Below are 15,108 nucleotides of genomic sequence, written 5' to 3'. Positions count from 1 at the left end.
CATGGGAAAATAGAAAGAGACATATGCAAATATTTGGCGAGTACAGTTCTACATGTTTTTTTGCATCCCCCCCTCCCCCGGAGAAGCCATACTACTCGCAAAAGTTAGGGAAATCAGCACCTACCACCTTGTTGGTAAATAAACGTAATATAATTGAAAATTATTGAAAAAAAAATTTTTATATTGTCATTATTCTTTTATATGCTAACACGTGCCCATGATGTTTCTTACAAACTGCATTGATATAGCCTTCAAACCATTCCTTTTATTTAGTTAGGTAATTAATTCCTTTTTCAGTCACGTGAAGTATTTCGCTGTTAATATTAGCAGCAGCAGTACTTCTTTTTATCATCAATAAAAATAAGCGACAACTGTCCAAAATACACGTGACTGACGTACTATCCCGAACAAACCTTCTTGTTTTCCATGATTAAATGACCCGAAAAGGGTTGACATGCCATGAAACCAACCAATTGATTTTTCATGAATGATCTGTTTTGTCAATGAGCGGTTAAAACTATAGCTTAAACCTAAACCTAGATTCCATGAACAAAGCTTCTTTCTTAGAACTGCACATCTCTGAAACTCTTCCGTTTGCCTGCTGACTGCAATTTGGTCGTCTTCAAGTCCAATGTAAACAAGTTCTTGAACTGGCCCCTTAAGTAATCCAACTTACCAAATTTCCACTACTAACGGTTACTACGATATTTTCTCATTGACTACTGTGGAGTCATTAATTCTTATCCTCGAGTGGCTTCCGAGCCTTGATAAGTGGGGACTCCTATATAAAAAAAAAAAAAAAAAAAAAACCAAAAAGCTGTGAATGTCAAGGATCTTGTCAATACGAATGAGAATATAATATTAAGAGTAAAACTCATACTAATAGATTCCTACCTTTCTTTTTACCACTTATCAAGGCTTAACGGTGACTTGAGGATAAGAATTAATGAGTGTAAGGTGGTCAGCAAGACAATGACGTAGTGATTAGCAGTAGTGGAAACTGAGTAGAATTTGATTATTTGAGTAACAAGAATTTGTTTACATTGGACTTGGAGACAATCATGTTATAGTCAGGTGGAAAGCATGCCGATAAAACAGAGCTCCACAGACGGGCAGCTGTAGGAAAGAAACTTTGTTCATGGAATTTGCATTTAGACTTAAGCACAGATAGTGGGAGAAATTGTTGACAGTGGTTGTAGATAGACGAGTGTTTGTTGTGAAAGTTTTGTACGGGTGAGGGTGACAATAGATTGAAGCTCAGTCGAGCACCTGCCATTTCCACAAAGAATTATAAGTGAAAGTGTGATTGATGTCCTGAACGCGAGAGAACACAGCATCTAGAGTCGTCCTCATTGCTAACAACTGCACCACAGCAACTTTGGAAACGCACCGAGTTTAATTGCTGTGTTTAGTCAGCAAAAGGAAAGATTTAGTAAGTTTGTTTATTATTAAATTCCTTTCACACACGTCGTTTTTATTTCTCTTGCGTTCGCTTTAAGCATCGTTCTTATCTTTAACCGCGAGTTAGATGTCAGACAAGTGCTCTTCCAGGAAGGAGAAACAAAAACAAAAAACAAATAAAAAATAAAAATAAAATAAAAACAAAAATTAAAAAGTAAAACGTAAGTACCCATACTTAGTTACCTTGCTAATAAACCCTTTTCGAACAGACACACTCATCCGATAGTTGAAACCCTCCTCTCTTGATTACAGTAGGTGCTCCGTCCCTCATTATATGACGTGAGTCACTTCAGTGCAACAAAGTTGTGATTCTGCTTTTTCTACTCTTTTCTTTTTAATTTTTTTTTTTTTTTTTTTTTTTTTAGTACGCAAAACTTGTATCGTTCGGTTCAGCTGTTTTTTGAAAGTGGGGGGGGGTGAAAAAAAATTGCTGACTGGTAAAAGTTCAATTCCTACAATTTTGGTTGACGTCTGCTTATACGAGTTGTGACAATAGAGTCGAATAACTATTAACCCCGTAGCTCAGAACTTGTGAGTACCGTTTAGGCTAAGGTGACTCCGAAACATTGGACATTCTTAAAAGTTCAATTGCTCGCTAGTGACTTGTCACCGAGATTGTTGTACTTAAGCAGTAAGCACCTGTTAAGCAACTGTCTTTGCAATTTAATAACGTGTCGCTGTTGTACTTAACTGCATTGGCCAACTGCGATTATGAATGAATTGGAAATTCTCGGGATTCGAGTGAATATAATCACTAGTGTTGGGACTATTAATCGGAATCGAGAAAATCGGACACTTTTAATCCTGTGTTAGTCATCTATATACGGCGTAATCACACTGACACACTGGTTCCTATTAGATCACCAAAGTTAAGCGACGTTGATCCTGACCAATACTAAAATGGGTGACCATTTAGTAATGCGAGGTGCTGTATGTGCTTGGAGTCTGGGGAGGGATGAGTGCCGCCAGGCTTTTTTTTTTTGTTGCCTAAAATACACTGCATGAAATAATGTAGCGCCCCCATGACCCCAGAGGGTTAAGGGACATGTTTGTAGTCACCTGGGTGTTCCAAACATGGTTAGTCCTATGGGGTGTTTATACACCTGGATACAAAAATGTTTATAGTGTTATTATTTCGTAAAATATAGTTATCATGCTGGTTCGGAATATATCTACAGTTCATGTTGAACAGTTTGAATCACTTGTATCTTGTTGATTTTAATATTGTTGTGTTGCGGGGTTCATATCGAAGACACATAATACAGAAGATGATAACGACATTTATAGACTGTTTACATCACAACGACGACGACTGTGACGATTCTTGGGAACTTCATATTATTAATAATACGGAGCCGAGACATTTATGCAACAGTTCTTGTTGACACACACACAGGGTAAATACTTCACATGATAGAGGGAGTTATACAAAGTTCGTTTACAAGATGATAGACAAAAAACACATTTACCTTTCAGTTGTAATGACGATGACAAGACAAAATGACCTGACACATTAAAATTTAAACCAATCACAGACCGGCTAGCAAACCGTGTAGGCGGCCTAAAAGAAACATGGCGGTTGAATGCGGAATTTCTCACAGAGAATAACAATACAAATAGTAGAAATTATCGTCATCTCAAAAATTCAGCTATAATTATCTGTTGGCCATTTCTAAAACAACAATTTGGCATGAAGCATCCTTGAGGATATAAACGTTAATAATAATAAGAAGAATAACTAGCGGGACCTGTGAAAATTCCACAGGGGACTCATTCATATGTAATATATTGATGTTGGCATTCTGTAGATGTTCAGCGTAAACGAAGTCACCCTGATATTATTGTAGCTCTTTTGCTAAAGCTGCGAAAGTATTTATCGAAGCTAGCAGGGATGCCCAGCGTAGCCCAGTCGTAAAGTATGCTTAAATATGATATTTAAATTCCTGCAGATTTTGGACATAATATTATAGAGTTAATGTTCTATCAATTTTTATATCTCATAAAGTTGCGATTTCACAAATAAAAAAAAATATATCCATATGTCTTGGGTGCATCAGCTTGAATCAAAACTAAAACTTTGGAAATATATATATATATATATATATATATATATAACTTGAGTTTCTTCAGCTATAATTGAAACTGAAACAAAAATTTATGAATTCTTGATAAAATTATTTATAAAAAAAAAAAATAGATTACTAAGGTGCCATCAGCTAAAATCGAAACTGAAACCAAGATTTATGAAAAATTCTTCATAAAATTCTGAAGGATTCTTTGTAAAATCAAACATTTCTCTAAAAGTTCCTTGATTTAAATCTAACTACGAACGGCAAAAATCAACGCGGGATTTCATGTTTTCTTTCGTGAGAAGCAGTTTTACAGCATTTGAATGTGCCCGAATTTCACCATCTTTCATCCTTGCAATCAACGTTGTCTTGGGTATTCCACATGCTTGAGCAGTAGACCTCAAAGTGGTTCTTTTTCTCAAGGAAATGGTCTTTATTTTTGCCAACTGTGAACTATAGTCCTTTTTTCGGCCACAGAAAAACTTATGGCTCAAAGAATCCATTGGCACCGATATATCTGATGAACTGTCTAGTGCTCATAACCAAAATATTTCTTCTTATACCAAATTTTGTGGCAACATCTTTGATTGCACCTCGTTCTAGGATACGCCCTTTAGACCTTTGTAGCAACGCTTGCAGAACTGCTGTTTGTCTTGAATTTGTCAATTCTGTCTTATCACTTCTGTTTTTACCTTCCACATTAGCATCAACTACATTTTCCATATTTATATAGCCACTGCGGGTATTTTTAAAAATAGATTATATAACAGTCAACAAAGTAATGTGCATAGATTAAACTCTAAATGACTTTTAGAACGAAAGGTGTTCTTTTGCAATTAAGCACGCTCTAAAGTACTACCAGTTACCCCCTAAAACATTGAAATGGTGCGTGACAAAACCTAAAATGCGGACAGTTTTAATTCTGCACCAACTATTTCTGACCGGAGGAAGTAATTATGATAATAATATAACAAAATTGCCTCTGAGATGGGTATATATGCTGATGACACCACACTCTATAGCAGACACGACAGGAAAACAAATGAACATATATCTAAAGTAATGGCAGAAACACTAGAGGATGACCTCCAATCAGTAGTGGAATGGGGACAAAAATGGATGGTCACGTTCAATGCTGCCAAGACTAAACTGGTTTCATTCAATAATTGCAAGAAACCTTCTCTACCACCTATAGCAATGGCCAACGACTCTTTAGCTGAGAGTACGTCTTTCAAGCTCCTTTGCCTAACGTTCACAGGAAACATGAGTTGGAACAATTACATTAAGGGCATTGCCAGGGCCGCTGCAAGGAAGGTGGGCTCTCTCTACCGTGCTAGAAAACTACTAACACCCGAAAGTATCCTGTACCTCTATAAGGCAACCATTTGCCCATGTATGGAGTATTGCTGTCATATTTGGGCTGGTGCATCGGCTACTAGTCTCTCGCTCCTTGACAGGGTTCAAAAGAGAGTCGCAAATCTGATAGGCCCTAAACTGGCATCTAAGCTTCAGCCTCTGTCCCATCGACGAAATGTTGCATCCTTCTGCCTGTTCTACAAGTATTTTAATGGTGAATGCTCTGATGAACTGCAAGCACTTGTGCTCCCACGACGTGAACACCCTCGACAGACCCGACAAGCTGCAAAATCCCACCTCCACACTGTAGAGATCCCTAGATGTAAAAGAGCTTTCTATTCCGGTAGTTTCTTCCCCAGAACCGCTAGACTTTGGAATTCCATTCCAGGTCACTGCTTCCCCAACTGTACTGACATGCAGAAGTTCAAGTGCAACGTGAACCACCTCTTGCTGCCCAAATCCCTACATAGTACCCCAGTAGTTGTTTCCCCTGATAGTAGCCCCCTACACCAAAGTGGCAATGTGCCTTGTTTGGGTTGAAAATGTAATAAAAAAAATAAATAAATAATAGTAGTAGTAGTAATAATGTCCATTAAAAAAAAAACCCCAAAAAAAAACAAACACTTCTTGTGCCTGTTTTTTATTTTTTATTTATTTTCAATTTTTTTTTTTATTTGGGTGTCACCACTTATTCAAGGCCCGAAGGCGATTCGAGGATAAGAATTAACAAATGTAATGTGGTAGTAATGGTGTAAATTTGGTAGGATGTGATTATTTAAGGGAACGGCTCAACAAGAACTTATTTACATTGAATTTGAAGACTAATATGTTATATTCAACAGAGAAGCAGAACAGCAAAACAGTGTTCCAAAGATGGGCAGTTCTGAGAAAGAACCTTTGTTTATATCATCTGCATTTAGATTTAGGCACAGATAGAGAGGGGGGAGAAATCATATATAGTGGTTGCAGCTAGTCGAGTATTTTTTGTGAAAGTTTGGCAAGAGGGGAACATGGACTGGAGTTCAATCGAGCACTTGCCATGAAAATAGCAATAAAGCAAAGGCAGGTTCACAACGTCTATGAAAATTACAAAATTGACTGCATCAAGATGAGAACAAATTATATAATATATATATATAAGTGAGAATGTGTGTGTGTGAGGACACTTCTCAACCTACATACTGAAAGAATTTTTGATGTGCAGACTTGAAATTTGATATATAGGATAGTCAGATATATGGAAAAGTTTGTGATTGGTTTTCCTCCGGAAAAAACGGGCTTCTCATGGGTCAAAATTGAAAAATTGATATGTGGGGAGTCTTCGGGCTTTTATCTGTTTGCAAACTGTTTCACGAATGCGCATGCGTGAATTGTTCATATTACAGATCATTTATGTTAAGAATAAGGAAGTTTGAAAACACTTTTTTAAAGATTGTGTCAAATTGTCCTAATTGTTATGGTACTTGACTTACTGTCTTTAGGTTTTGATTTCGATCTCTGCTCGAGTATTTTTACTTAGAAGTGAACTGTTTAGAATAAACATAATACTCGCATGCACATATCTCAGTTTCTGTATGAATTGAAATGTAATATTTATGTGTATTTTATGAATGGGCAATGCCGGGCGGCTTGCTAATAATAGTAATAATAATAATAGTAGTAATGTCCATATTAAAAAAAAAAACGTACTTATAAGTGTCTGTTGTTTTAATATGAACATTATTGTAAAATTGACAAAATTTCTAGATATATGAAGATGAGAACAGTAGTCCGAATAGTACAAATTATATACAGTATAGATTTGAAAAGTTATTTTGACAAGTGTTGGTTATTGCATTGCACTGGATAACAATGTGTCACATGGTTAACTCCACTATAAAAAAAAAAAGTCGCTGACTTTTCATACAGATTTACTGTGTCAAATTTTATGTTTTTTAACATTGCATAAACAATTTGCAAGGTTTTATTTTTAGCCTAAGCTTTTTTTTTTCTTTTCTTTTCTTTTTTTTCTTTTCTTTTTTTTTCTTCTTGTATTGTTGTTGTTCAAATGTATGGTGTTTTTAAAAAGAGAAAATATTCTCATTGTGTGGGAGTATTGGTTTGTGACTATCACAAACAAGTTTTTTTTTTCTTTTTTGTATACGTTTTTCAGTTCTCACTCGTTCATGTTTCGAATTGGCATATCTTTATCATGATTGAATGATTGATACATTTATCACTATTTACCTATATCTATGGGAAGAGATTGCTAGAAAAATGTGATGGACGCCATTTGCAAAATTGTTAACTCTTCCCACGATGGAAGATTTTGCATTTCATCTCTTTCATTCTCCCTCGCGTGTATATCTTTATCTATTATGTAAAGAGCAGTTGTCTTGTGTTTGCATAGCCAACTAAATCTCAAAAACTACAAAACAAACATTCACAAATCGAATTGATATTATGTTTCTCAATGTTTCAGATGAGGGTAGATTATTTGTATTATTTAGATTCTTCGGACTACTGTTCTCATCTTCAGTGTCATTTTCACAACATTTCAGTCATACTCATGGTGCAGTGGTTAGAGTACTTGGAGAAAAATAAATTGTAAAAGTGATATTCTTCTGAAGGTTCAATTCACAGTGTGTGAATTACTTAGGACCTCTACCCAGTCATAGCTGATGAAACAAAAGCATGTTACTCCTGTGAAGTAAGTAAAGGGTTCGATTCAAAATTCTATCCGAATTCCCAAGTTGGACAAGATGCACTTGAAGAAAGTTGGAGAGTACACTGACATTGCCGTGGATAATTAATATCTAAAATACCTCTGGGAAGAGATTGCAAGAAAAAATGTGATGGGCGCCATTTTCAAAATTGTTAACTCTTTCCACGATGGAAGATTTTGGATTTCATCCGTTCCTTTCTTCTTTCTCATGTATATATCTTTTTATCTATTATATAAAGGGCAGCTGTCTTTATGTATATGCGTTTGTATCTCTAGCTAAAAATCCAAAACTACAAAAAAAACATCCACAAAGTTGGTATTTTCTTGATTGGCGTTGCTCTGGATAATTAATATGTAAAATTTAAAACTAATTATTCATTCTTTAGAGCGAAACGAGGTCAACTGGGCAAAGTGTCATCAATTTTCATTCATTTCTAATGTTATCTATTATAGAAAAGAGAGATGAATGACTTGGATTATTATTTTTGGTGGTTATGCACTAGCTGACCTGCGCTATTTTTTTATATAGTATTTTCAAGTTAAATGCAAGTTTTCTCATGTTTTATTTAGGTGACATTACAGAATAGTTTCAAAACACCCTCCCCATATTAAGAATGGCTTTCTAAATAATAATATTATTTCAGCGTTTCGGTCAAATAGTGTATAAGTAACCGATTTTCAATACATTAGAGAGAGGAGTGGGCTGGGTAGAAGTGAAAGACGGGCAGGAGAGAGGAATGTAGAAAAACTGCAAGGATGGATAGAGAGAGATAGAGAGGTAAGAGTTTTACTTTTAAACTTTTTTTTTTTTTTTAAACTCTTCTATTTTGTTTTTTTATAATCCCAAGCAATGCTGGCCAACCCTATAGTAACATAAAACAACTTTGGATTATTCGCACTATTGTTTTCAGTGTTGCCTGCTAGTCAAAATAGGGAAAATACGGTATCATATATGATAAGTATAAAGTTAGTAAATCCAAAGTGTTCAATATCCTGGATAGAGCTGTCTAAAGGCCATATAGCAGGTGTGTCCAAACAGAACTTCATGTCTACTTGGACAACGCCGGGTATCCATGCTAGTAAATTATACGATTTCATGTGTATCTGTAAGTTTCACCTCCACATTAAACATTATTTGTTCTTCGTTATCGATAAACATCGAGTACATCTAGCTGCATATAAAAGAAATCCGTCCAGAATTTATGCTGATGTTTTTTTTTTTTTCCTTTCCAGCCTCCACTTCCATGAATGAGCCGCAGTGCTCACCTGATGTTAAAGTACGGTTTGACGAATTGTGCCCCGTGTGTGGAGACAAAGTTTCCGGCTATCACTATGGACTTTTAACATGTGAAAGTTGCAAAGGTAAGAACGTACTTTATATTATTTTATTTCCATGTATAGGGTGTTTTTTTCTTTTTTTTTAGGCTACCTATATGCATACATGTTTCACTTGTGATTTCTTTGAACATTAAATATCAGTCCAAGATTATATATATAGCAAACCAATACTGGGAACTCAAAGAAAGCGGACGTTTGCCGATGGTCGAATGGAACATTGTAAGACAAGCAAGTACATGTAGGGACCTAGAAGATCCATGTAGATTATGTCTGAATGAAAAATTTGCTATCCTATACTTTAAAGAACCCGAACATCTATTAAACTGTAGGAGAGAAATAGCGAACAACTGTGTGCGCAGGATAAACTTTACTTTAAGATAGCGATACAAAATAAATTTAAAATTGACAATAACAATAGAAAATAAATAAATAGAATAAAAATGAAATAGAAAATAAAATAAAATAAACATACATATACATAAATAATTATATATATATAAACTAAAATAATATTCGAATTATAGAAAAAAAAAATCACATACCTAACGTCATCATTGTCTTTAAAAATATATAGATATATATATCTAACTACACCTAAGTTGAAAATAGGTCAGCTTACTTAGATAGCTACTCTTCCCATGAAAAACACACACAAAGGAAGAGGTGAACCTAAGGTCAACTGTACCTTTGTTCTGAAAATGCCTGCCCATTGGCTGATTAGGATGGGCATGGTGGAAACTAGGAAGTTGATTGGCTAACTAAAAATTCAATAGCATGTGCTTATATAAAAACGCGCGGTAATCACAACTCTTTGCATAAGCCTGTGAATTCTCACAAGAATGAAACGCAGAATATTCTGTATAACTTGCCATATATATTTTTATAACTTACTAATATATATATACGTTATTAAGTTATAAAAGTGGCAATTAAGCTACACCAAATTTATCGCAGCTAACGCGTCCTTACAAGGATGAATCACATAAAATTCTGTGTAGGTTAGCTGTACTCATGTAGCTGTAAATATAAGAACTAGTTTATGTTATTTGGAACAACACAAATTTTATTTTCATGTACAGGTATTTTTTTTAGAGTCTGAACTTTAAATTGCCAACTATTTCCTTCAATTGCAGATTTAGCAACTATCGGTTATTTTGAGTTTGGTAATTCATCACAAAGAAACTTATACTTGAGGAATGTTTGCAAGTAGTGCAAATTTATTTTGAAAATCACGTTTCAATTCAAGCAAGATATTGGGCATTATGTGAGTTTAATTAATCGTCCTGGGGGTCAATTATGAGCACCATTCGATAAACTGGGAATCATTTTCGCACTATGTTTATTCTAAACGACAATACCCATCCTGTAAGACATTGTTGAGTGCACACACAACAAATGATTGATGCTTTACGACACAGTGTTTAGGATGCTGCAAATATGTCAATTCGTTAACATGCTCACCAATTAAACTTGTGCCCTTCGACTTTATGGAATATTTTGCATAAAGACCTTGGTTTGTGCGCTTACAGAATTCAACTTCTGCAAGAGTTGAAGCCAAATGATTATCGTTCATGCTTTACATTTAGTGAATGGACAGATTAAAACCATTGCCATTGATCCATAATTTTCTTTCAAAATTTTCTACAGTGAAAAAACATACTTTTGGTTAAATGGTTATGTCAAACAGAATTGCCGAATTTGATAATCCACAACCTATGGTTGATACACTATTACATCCAATTTACTGTTTGGTGTGCTTTACAGACTAGTGGAATCATTGGTCCATATATTTTCAAAAATGATGATAGAATGTAACAGTCAACAGTGAGTGATAAAGGAAAATGATTATCAACTTCAACTGGAAGGCATTTATTACTGTTGCAGACATTTGCTTTAAGTAGTCCATGTCTTCACTGACAAACCAAACACAACAGACCACTTGGAAGACAACATTTAACGCATTATTGCCGAAATACATCTAATTTAATGAGTAGAGTTTGCGAAAATTTGACCTAGATTATGCCATATACATGTAAGCTGCATACTTGAAATTGTATTTAATTTGTAAATGACAAAAAGAAATCTTTGGAATAAACTACAATTTTACATAAAAATCTTTTTCTGTCATTTTTTTTTTTTTAAATTTAAAGTTTGCAGTCTCTCAAAAAAGGAAAAAAAAAAAATTTTATGAGAATTGTTCCAAAAGTAAGGCCTCCTATTTTTTTAACTTCAAAACTAAAACGTTGAAGAGCTAAGAAATGTTGATTAATCCAGTGTTTTTCTAATGTTTATGTAATTTCACTTCGTTATCAAAGAGTAAATCTTTAAGAAAGCAAAACTCATCAAGATAAGAAAAGCTCAACACGATTAAGAGGAGCAAACATAGTCCTTCTTTTCTTTTAGCTTCGAAATGCCAAGGTCTAAATAGATTTTTCTTTGCTGTTCTGATGATATAAAAGGTTACATATAACTTATTCCCCATCTTTTATTTAATACTAGCGAGGGGTACCCAGCGTTGCCCGGGTGTTTGGAGGTATGTTTTATATTTATAGATTATATATTAGGTTGGTGCAAAAATAAAGTCGAGTTTTTATGCATATATGGCTGATAAAAAACATTTCTTTTCACCAACCTAATATATATAATGATTGTAAAACTTTAATTTCCTATATTTAAATCCAATGGAACTGATGTCTATCAAAAAGTGCTCAATGACAAGCAGATCATTATTATAGTATAGTTTTTAGTTAGAAAAACATTGGCTCCATATGTGCATATATGTTTCACTTGTGATTTCTTGGGAAATCAAACATTAGTCCAATATATATATAAAAATATATATATATATATATATATATTGGGAAATGTTTATTTAATTATATTTCGCCTTTTATTTATACCAGTCCTTTAATTTATGAAACTCAGTATTACTACAGAGCATATATAAATAAATGACAAAAGTCTATATTGCAAATTTCAAGATGTTGGCCATCTTGTCTTTTATTTTTTTAAGTACATTAAAGAAATAAAAGATACGATGGTCAACATCTTGAAATCTACAATATAGACTTTTGTCATTTAATATATATATATATATATATATATAGTAAGTTATGAAAATATATGGCAATTAAGCTACACAGAATTTATCGCAGCTGACTAATCCTTACGAGGATGAAACACATAAAATTCTGTGTAGCTTAATTGCCATATATATAACTTACAACCTTGTTCTACTCACAGATTAAGCACTGTTGAAGTAAATACTTAAAATCAATACATAAAATATATTGAAACTATTTTTGCATCATCACTTGAATTAAATATACAAAAGTCAAGTATCTTGGTTCAATTGTGCTCTAAAAAGAAACATTCATTTTGAATTTGCCCTGTCTCATAAAAGAATCTACAGTTGATTTTATAGGCTGGACCCTACTGAGGTGATAAAACTTCTCAAATGCACTTGTGATGTTAGGTTGTATAAAAGTGTTAACTTTGATCAAAATCCAACTTCTTTCTTTAATCAAATTTTTTTGATTATCGATTTTCGATACTTATCAATCGCATTCTAATACAAAACATACATAAGAACACTCCCAGACACATCAAGTACCTTTGTGTAAAATTTAAGAAAAATCTGCCCAGCTGTTTCCGAATCCATAGGGAACAAACTCACACACACAAAGTTCTTATTACATAATAGTAGAATAAATAAATAATATATATATATATATATATATATATAACGCCTGTGGAACTCTGTTCCGTCTGCCTGCTTCCCACCGGACTACAACTTGGATGTCTTCAAGTCCAATGTTGACAAATTCCTAATGAACTGCCCCCTTAAGTAAACACTTCATCAAATCTCCACACTAACGTAATGTACTTGCAATAACCCTTATCCCTGAGTGGCTTCCGGGCCTTGATGATTGGTGATCACTGTGTAAAAAAAAAAAAAAATAATAATAATAATAATAACTAGTATAAACTGTAGGCTCATAGTTTTTTTGCAAAACATAAACAATGATACCAAATTTATTCGCGATAAGGATGGATAATAGGAGATTAGAAAGTGGATCTTGGGTTTATTTAGTTCTTTTATTATTTTGTCCTTTAGTCCTCACATTCCAGGAGTGATGTTTCTGATAAAGGGGAAGAATTGCTATCTTGGGAGTAAAAATCTATTTCATCTAACACTTATCATTGGCAAGTTTTTGACCTTGAAGTATTAGCTTAAAAAAAAAAAAAAAAAATTCTTTACATCAAGTGACTTTATGCCTTGTCTGGAGCGATTTCCATAAAAATTTAGATTATGTGCATTATTCAAACCGCTCTTCTCATCTTGTATGTTTTACATTTGAGCCGATGAAACTTACAAACTTCTTTGTATGCATCTTGTCAATCTCTGGAATTGGTAGGAAATTTTGAACCGAAGCTTTATTTAAATTCTGTACATATTTGAGCGTGCGACAAGATGCATACAAAGAAGTTTGTAAGTTTCATCGGCTCAAATGTAAAACATACAAGATCGTTATCCAGAAGATTCTGAAAAAACAAATATTCGTTTTATTTAAATAATAATTTAGCTCAGGTTTTTCCAAACTTCAGGACACCCATGGAGCCCCTGAACAGGACAAAGATTTTCCATGGAGCACTAACTAGATAATTTCTAAAATAAATATAAAAAACATTAATTTCAAATTTTAACTTATACTTGTTCATTAATTGTTCCTGTTTATGATTTGACAATATTTTCATGTTTATGACCATTTTTTTTTTTTTTTTGATTAATGTAAAATTGTTAATTTATTTTTTATTTTATTTTTTATGAACCACCCTGAAAGTCTTTACACCTGTAGTTATGTATCATATCTTTTTCCGGTAAAAAAAAAAAAAAAAAAAAAAATCAATAATTAAATGTCTGTAACCATTTGATCCTCTTTAAGAAAGGACTTCTGTTATATTGAAAATTTTTTAATCAGTTTTCATGAAAAAAAAAAAAAGGAAAAAAAGAAAAAAGGTAGCTAAAGGGTCAAAATTGAAAAATTGGTGGTAGGATTTTTATCTATTTTCAACTGTTTTACCACTGTGCATGCACACTCGTGAAACATGACAGCTTCCTTCTGTTAAGTATGTTTGTTTGAAAACACTTTTTAAAAATCTTGCCAAGCTGGCCTAATGGTTATCGTACTTGGCTGTCTTTAGGTTTTGGTTTTGATTTCAGCTTGAGTATTTTCTTTTACTTACAAGAAGTGGACTGTTTAGAAAAAGCATAATACTCGCACGAGTGACCATTTGGAAATACCAGGTGCTGTATGTAGGAAAGTGACAACACCTTCCTGCTAGAACTGCAAAAGCCTAATGTTGTCGTCTCCTTTAACATTAGTCTCTCTCTCTTGGATAGGGTCCAAAAAAAAAAAGAGTCTCCAATTTAATACATTCCACTTTGTCAACTAAGCTCCAACCCCTGTCCCATCGCTGCAATGTTACATCTCTGTAACTGTTTTACAAGTATTTTAATGGAATGTGCTCTGATGAACTTGTGCTCCCTCGATGTACATATCTCCGACAAACTTGCTTAGCAACAAAATCTCACCCCTCCACTGTTGACCCACTAAAAATGCCAGAAAGCTTTCTACTCTGATAGTTTCTTCTTTTGAAAAGCTAGACTTTGGAATTCCTTTCCTGCTGCCTGGTTCCCTGACTGTGCTGATATGCAGAAGTTTAAATGTAACGTAAACCAACATCTTATTTATCTTTCCTATGCATAGTCCCAAATAGTAGGTTGAAGGTGAGTATATAAAAAAAAAAAAAAAAAAAAAAAAGCAGGAATATACAATTGAATGGGAACTATTTGCAAATTTGATATTCCCATGAAAGTTCCTACTTTGGAGGAAACCGGTTCAGTTTTCAATAAACACCACTGCACTTATAATCTGTATAGTTTTACCGATTGCACTGATCCTTTAATCGCTTCCAACTCCACGTCTCATGCTAAACAGCCATTGGACAGGTTCATACTTTATCCAAGTAGCCCTTTCTGTGCCCCTTTATCCAAAGGTATTAATGCATCTCATCCAAGTAGCTAGCCTTCCCTGTACTCGCAAGTGAACTTGAACCGTTCGTGCTCAGTCCTCTATTTGAGCTGATAACCGTTTATGGCAGCTCTGTATGTGCATG

The 15,108-nt window shown here is 34.0% G+C and overlaps 1 protein-coding gene across 3 annotated transcripts in view; it reads left to right on the top strand.

Annotated features, from left to right (window-relative positions):
- Positions 1 to 15,108, top strand: part of LOC145247991 (nuclear receptor subfamily 5 group A member 2-like) — a 364,710-nt gene that overhangs the window by 289,197 nt on the left and 60,405 nt on the right. For 2 of the 3 annotated variants that reach the window (XM_080109658.1, XM_080109657.1), the window contains one exon: positions 8,824 to 8,952. In XM_080109658.1, the coding sequence (XP_079965784.1) occupies positions 8,824 to 8,952 (129 nt within the window). Of the gene's footprint in view, positions 1 to 8,234; positions 8,369 to 8,823; positions 8,953 to 15,108 lie in introns of those variants that run through there. The other variant, XM_080109660.1, reaches the window with a different exon arrangement.

Source organism: Euprymna scolopes, chromosome 26 (genome assembly GCF_053919585.1).
Source record: "Euprymna scolopes isolate OS-2025 chromosome 26, ASM5391958v1, whole genome shotgun sequence".
Lineage (NCBI taxonomy): Eukaryota > Metazoa > Mollusca > Cephalopoda > Sepiida > Sepiolidae > Euprymna > Euprymna scolopes.
The sequence above is the reverse complement of the archived record's forward strand: the minus strand, read 5'-3'. Positions and strand labels throughout refer to the sequence as shown.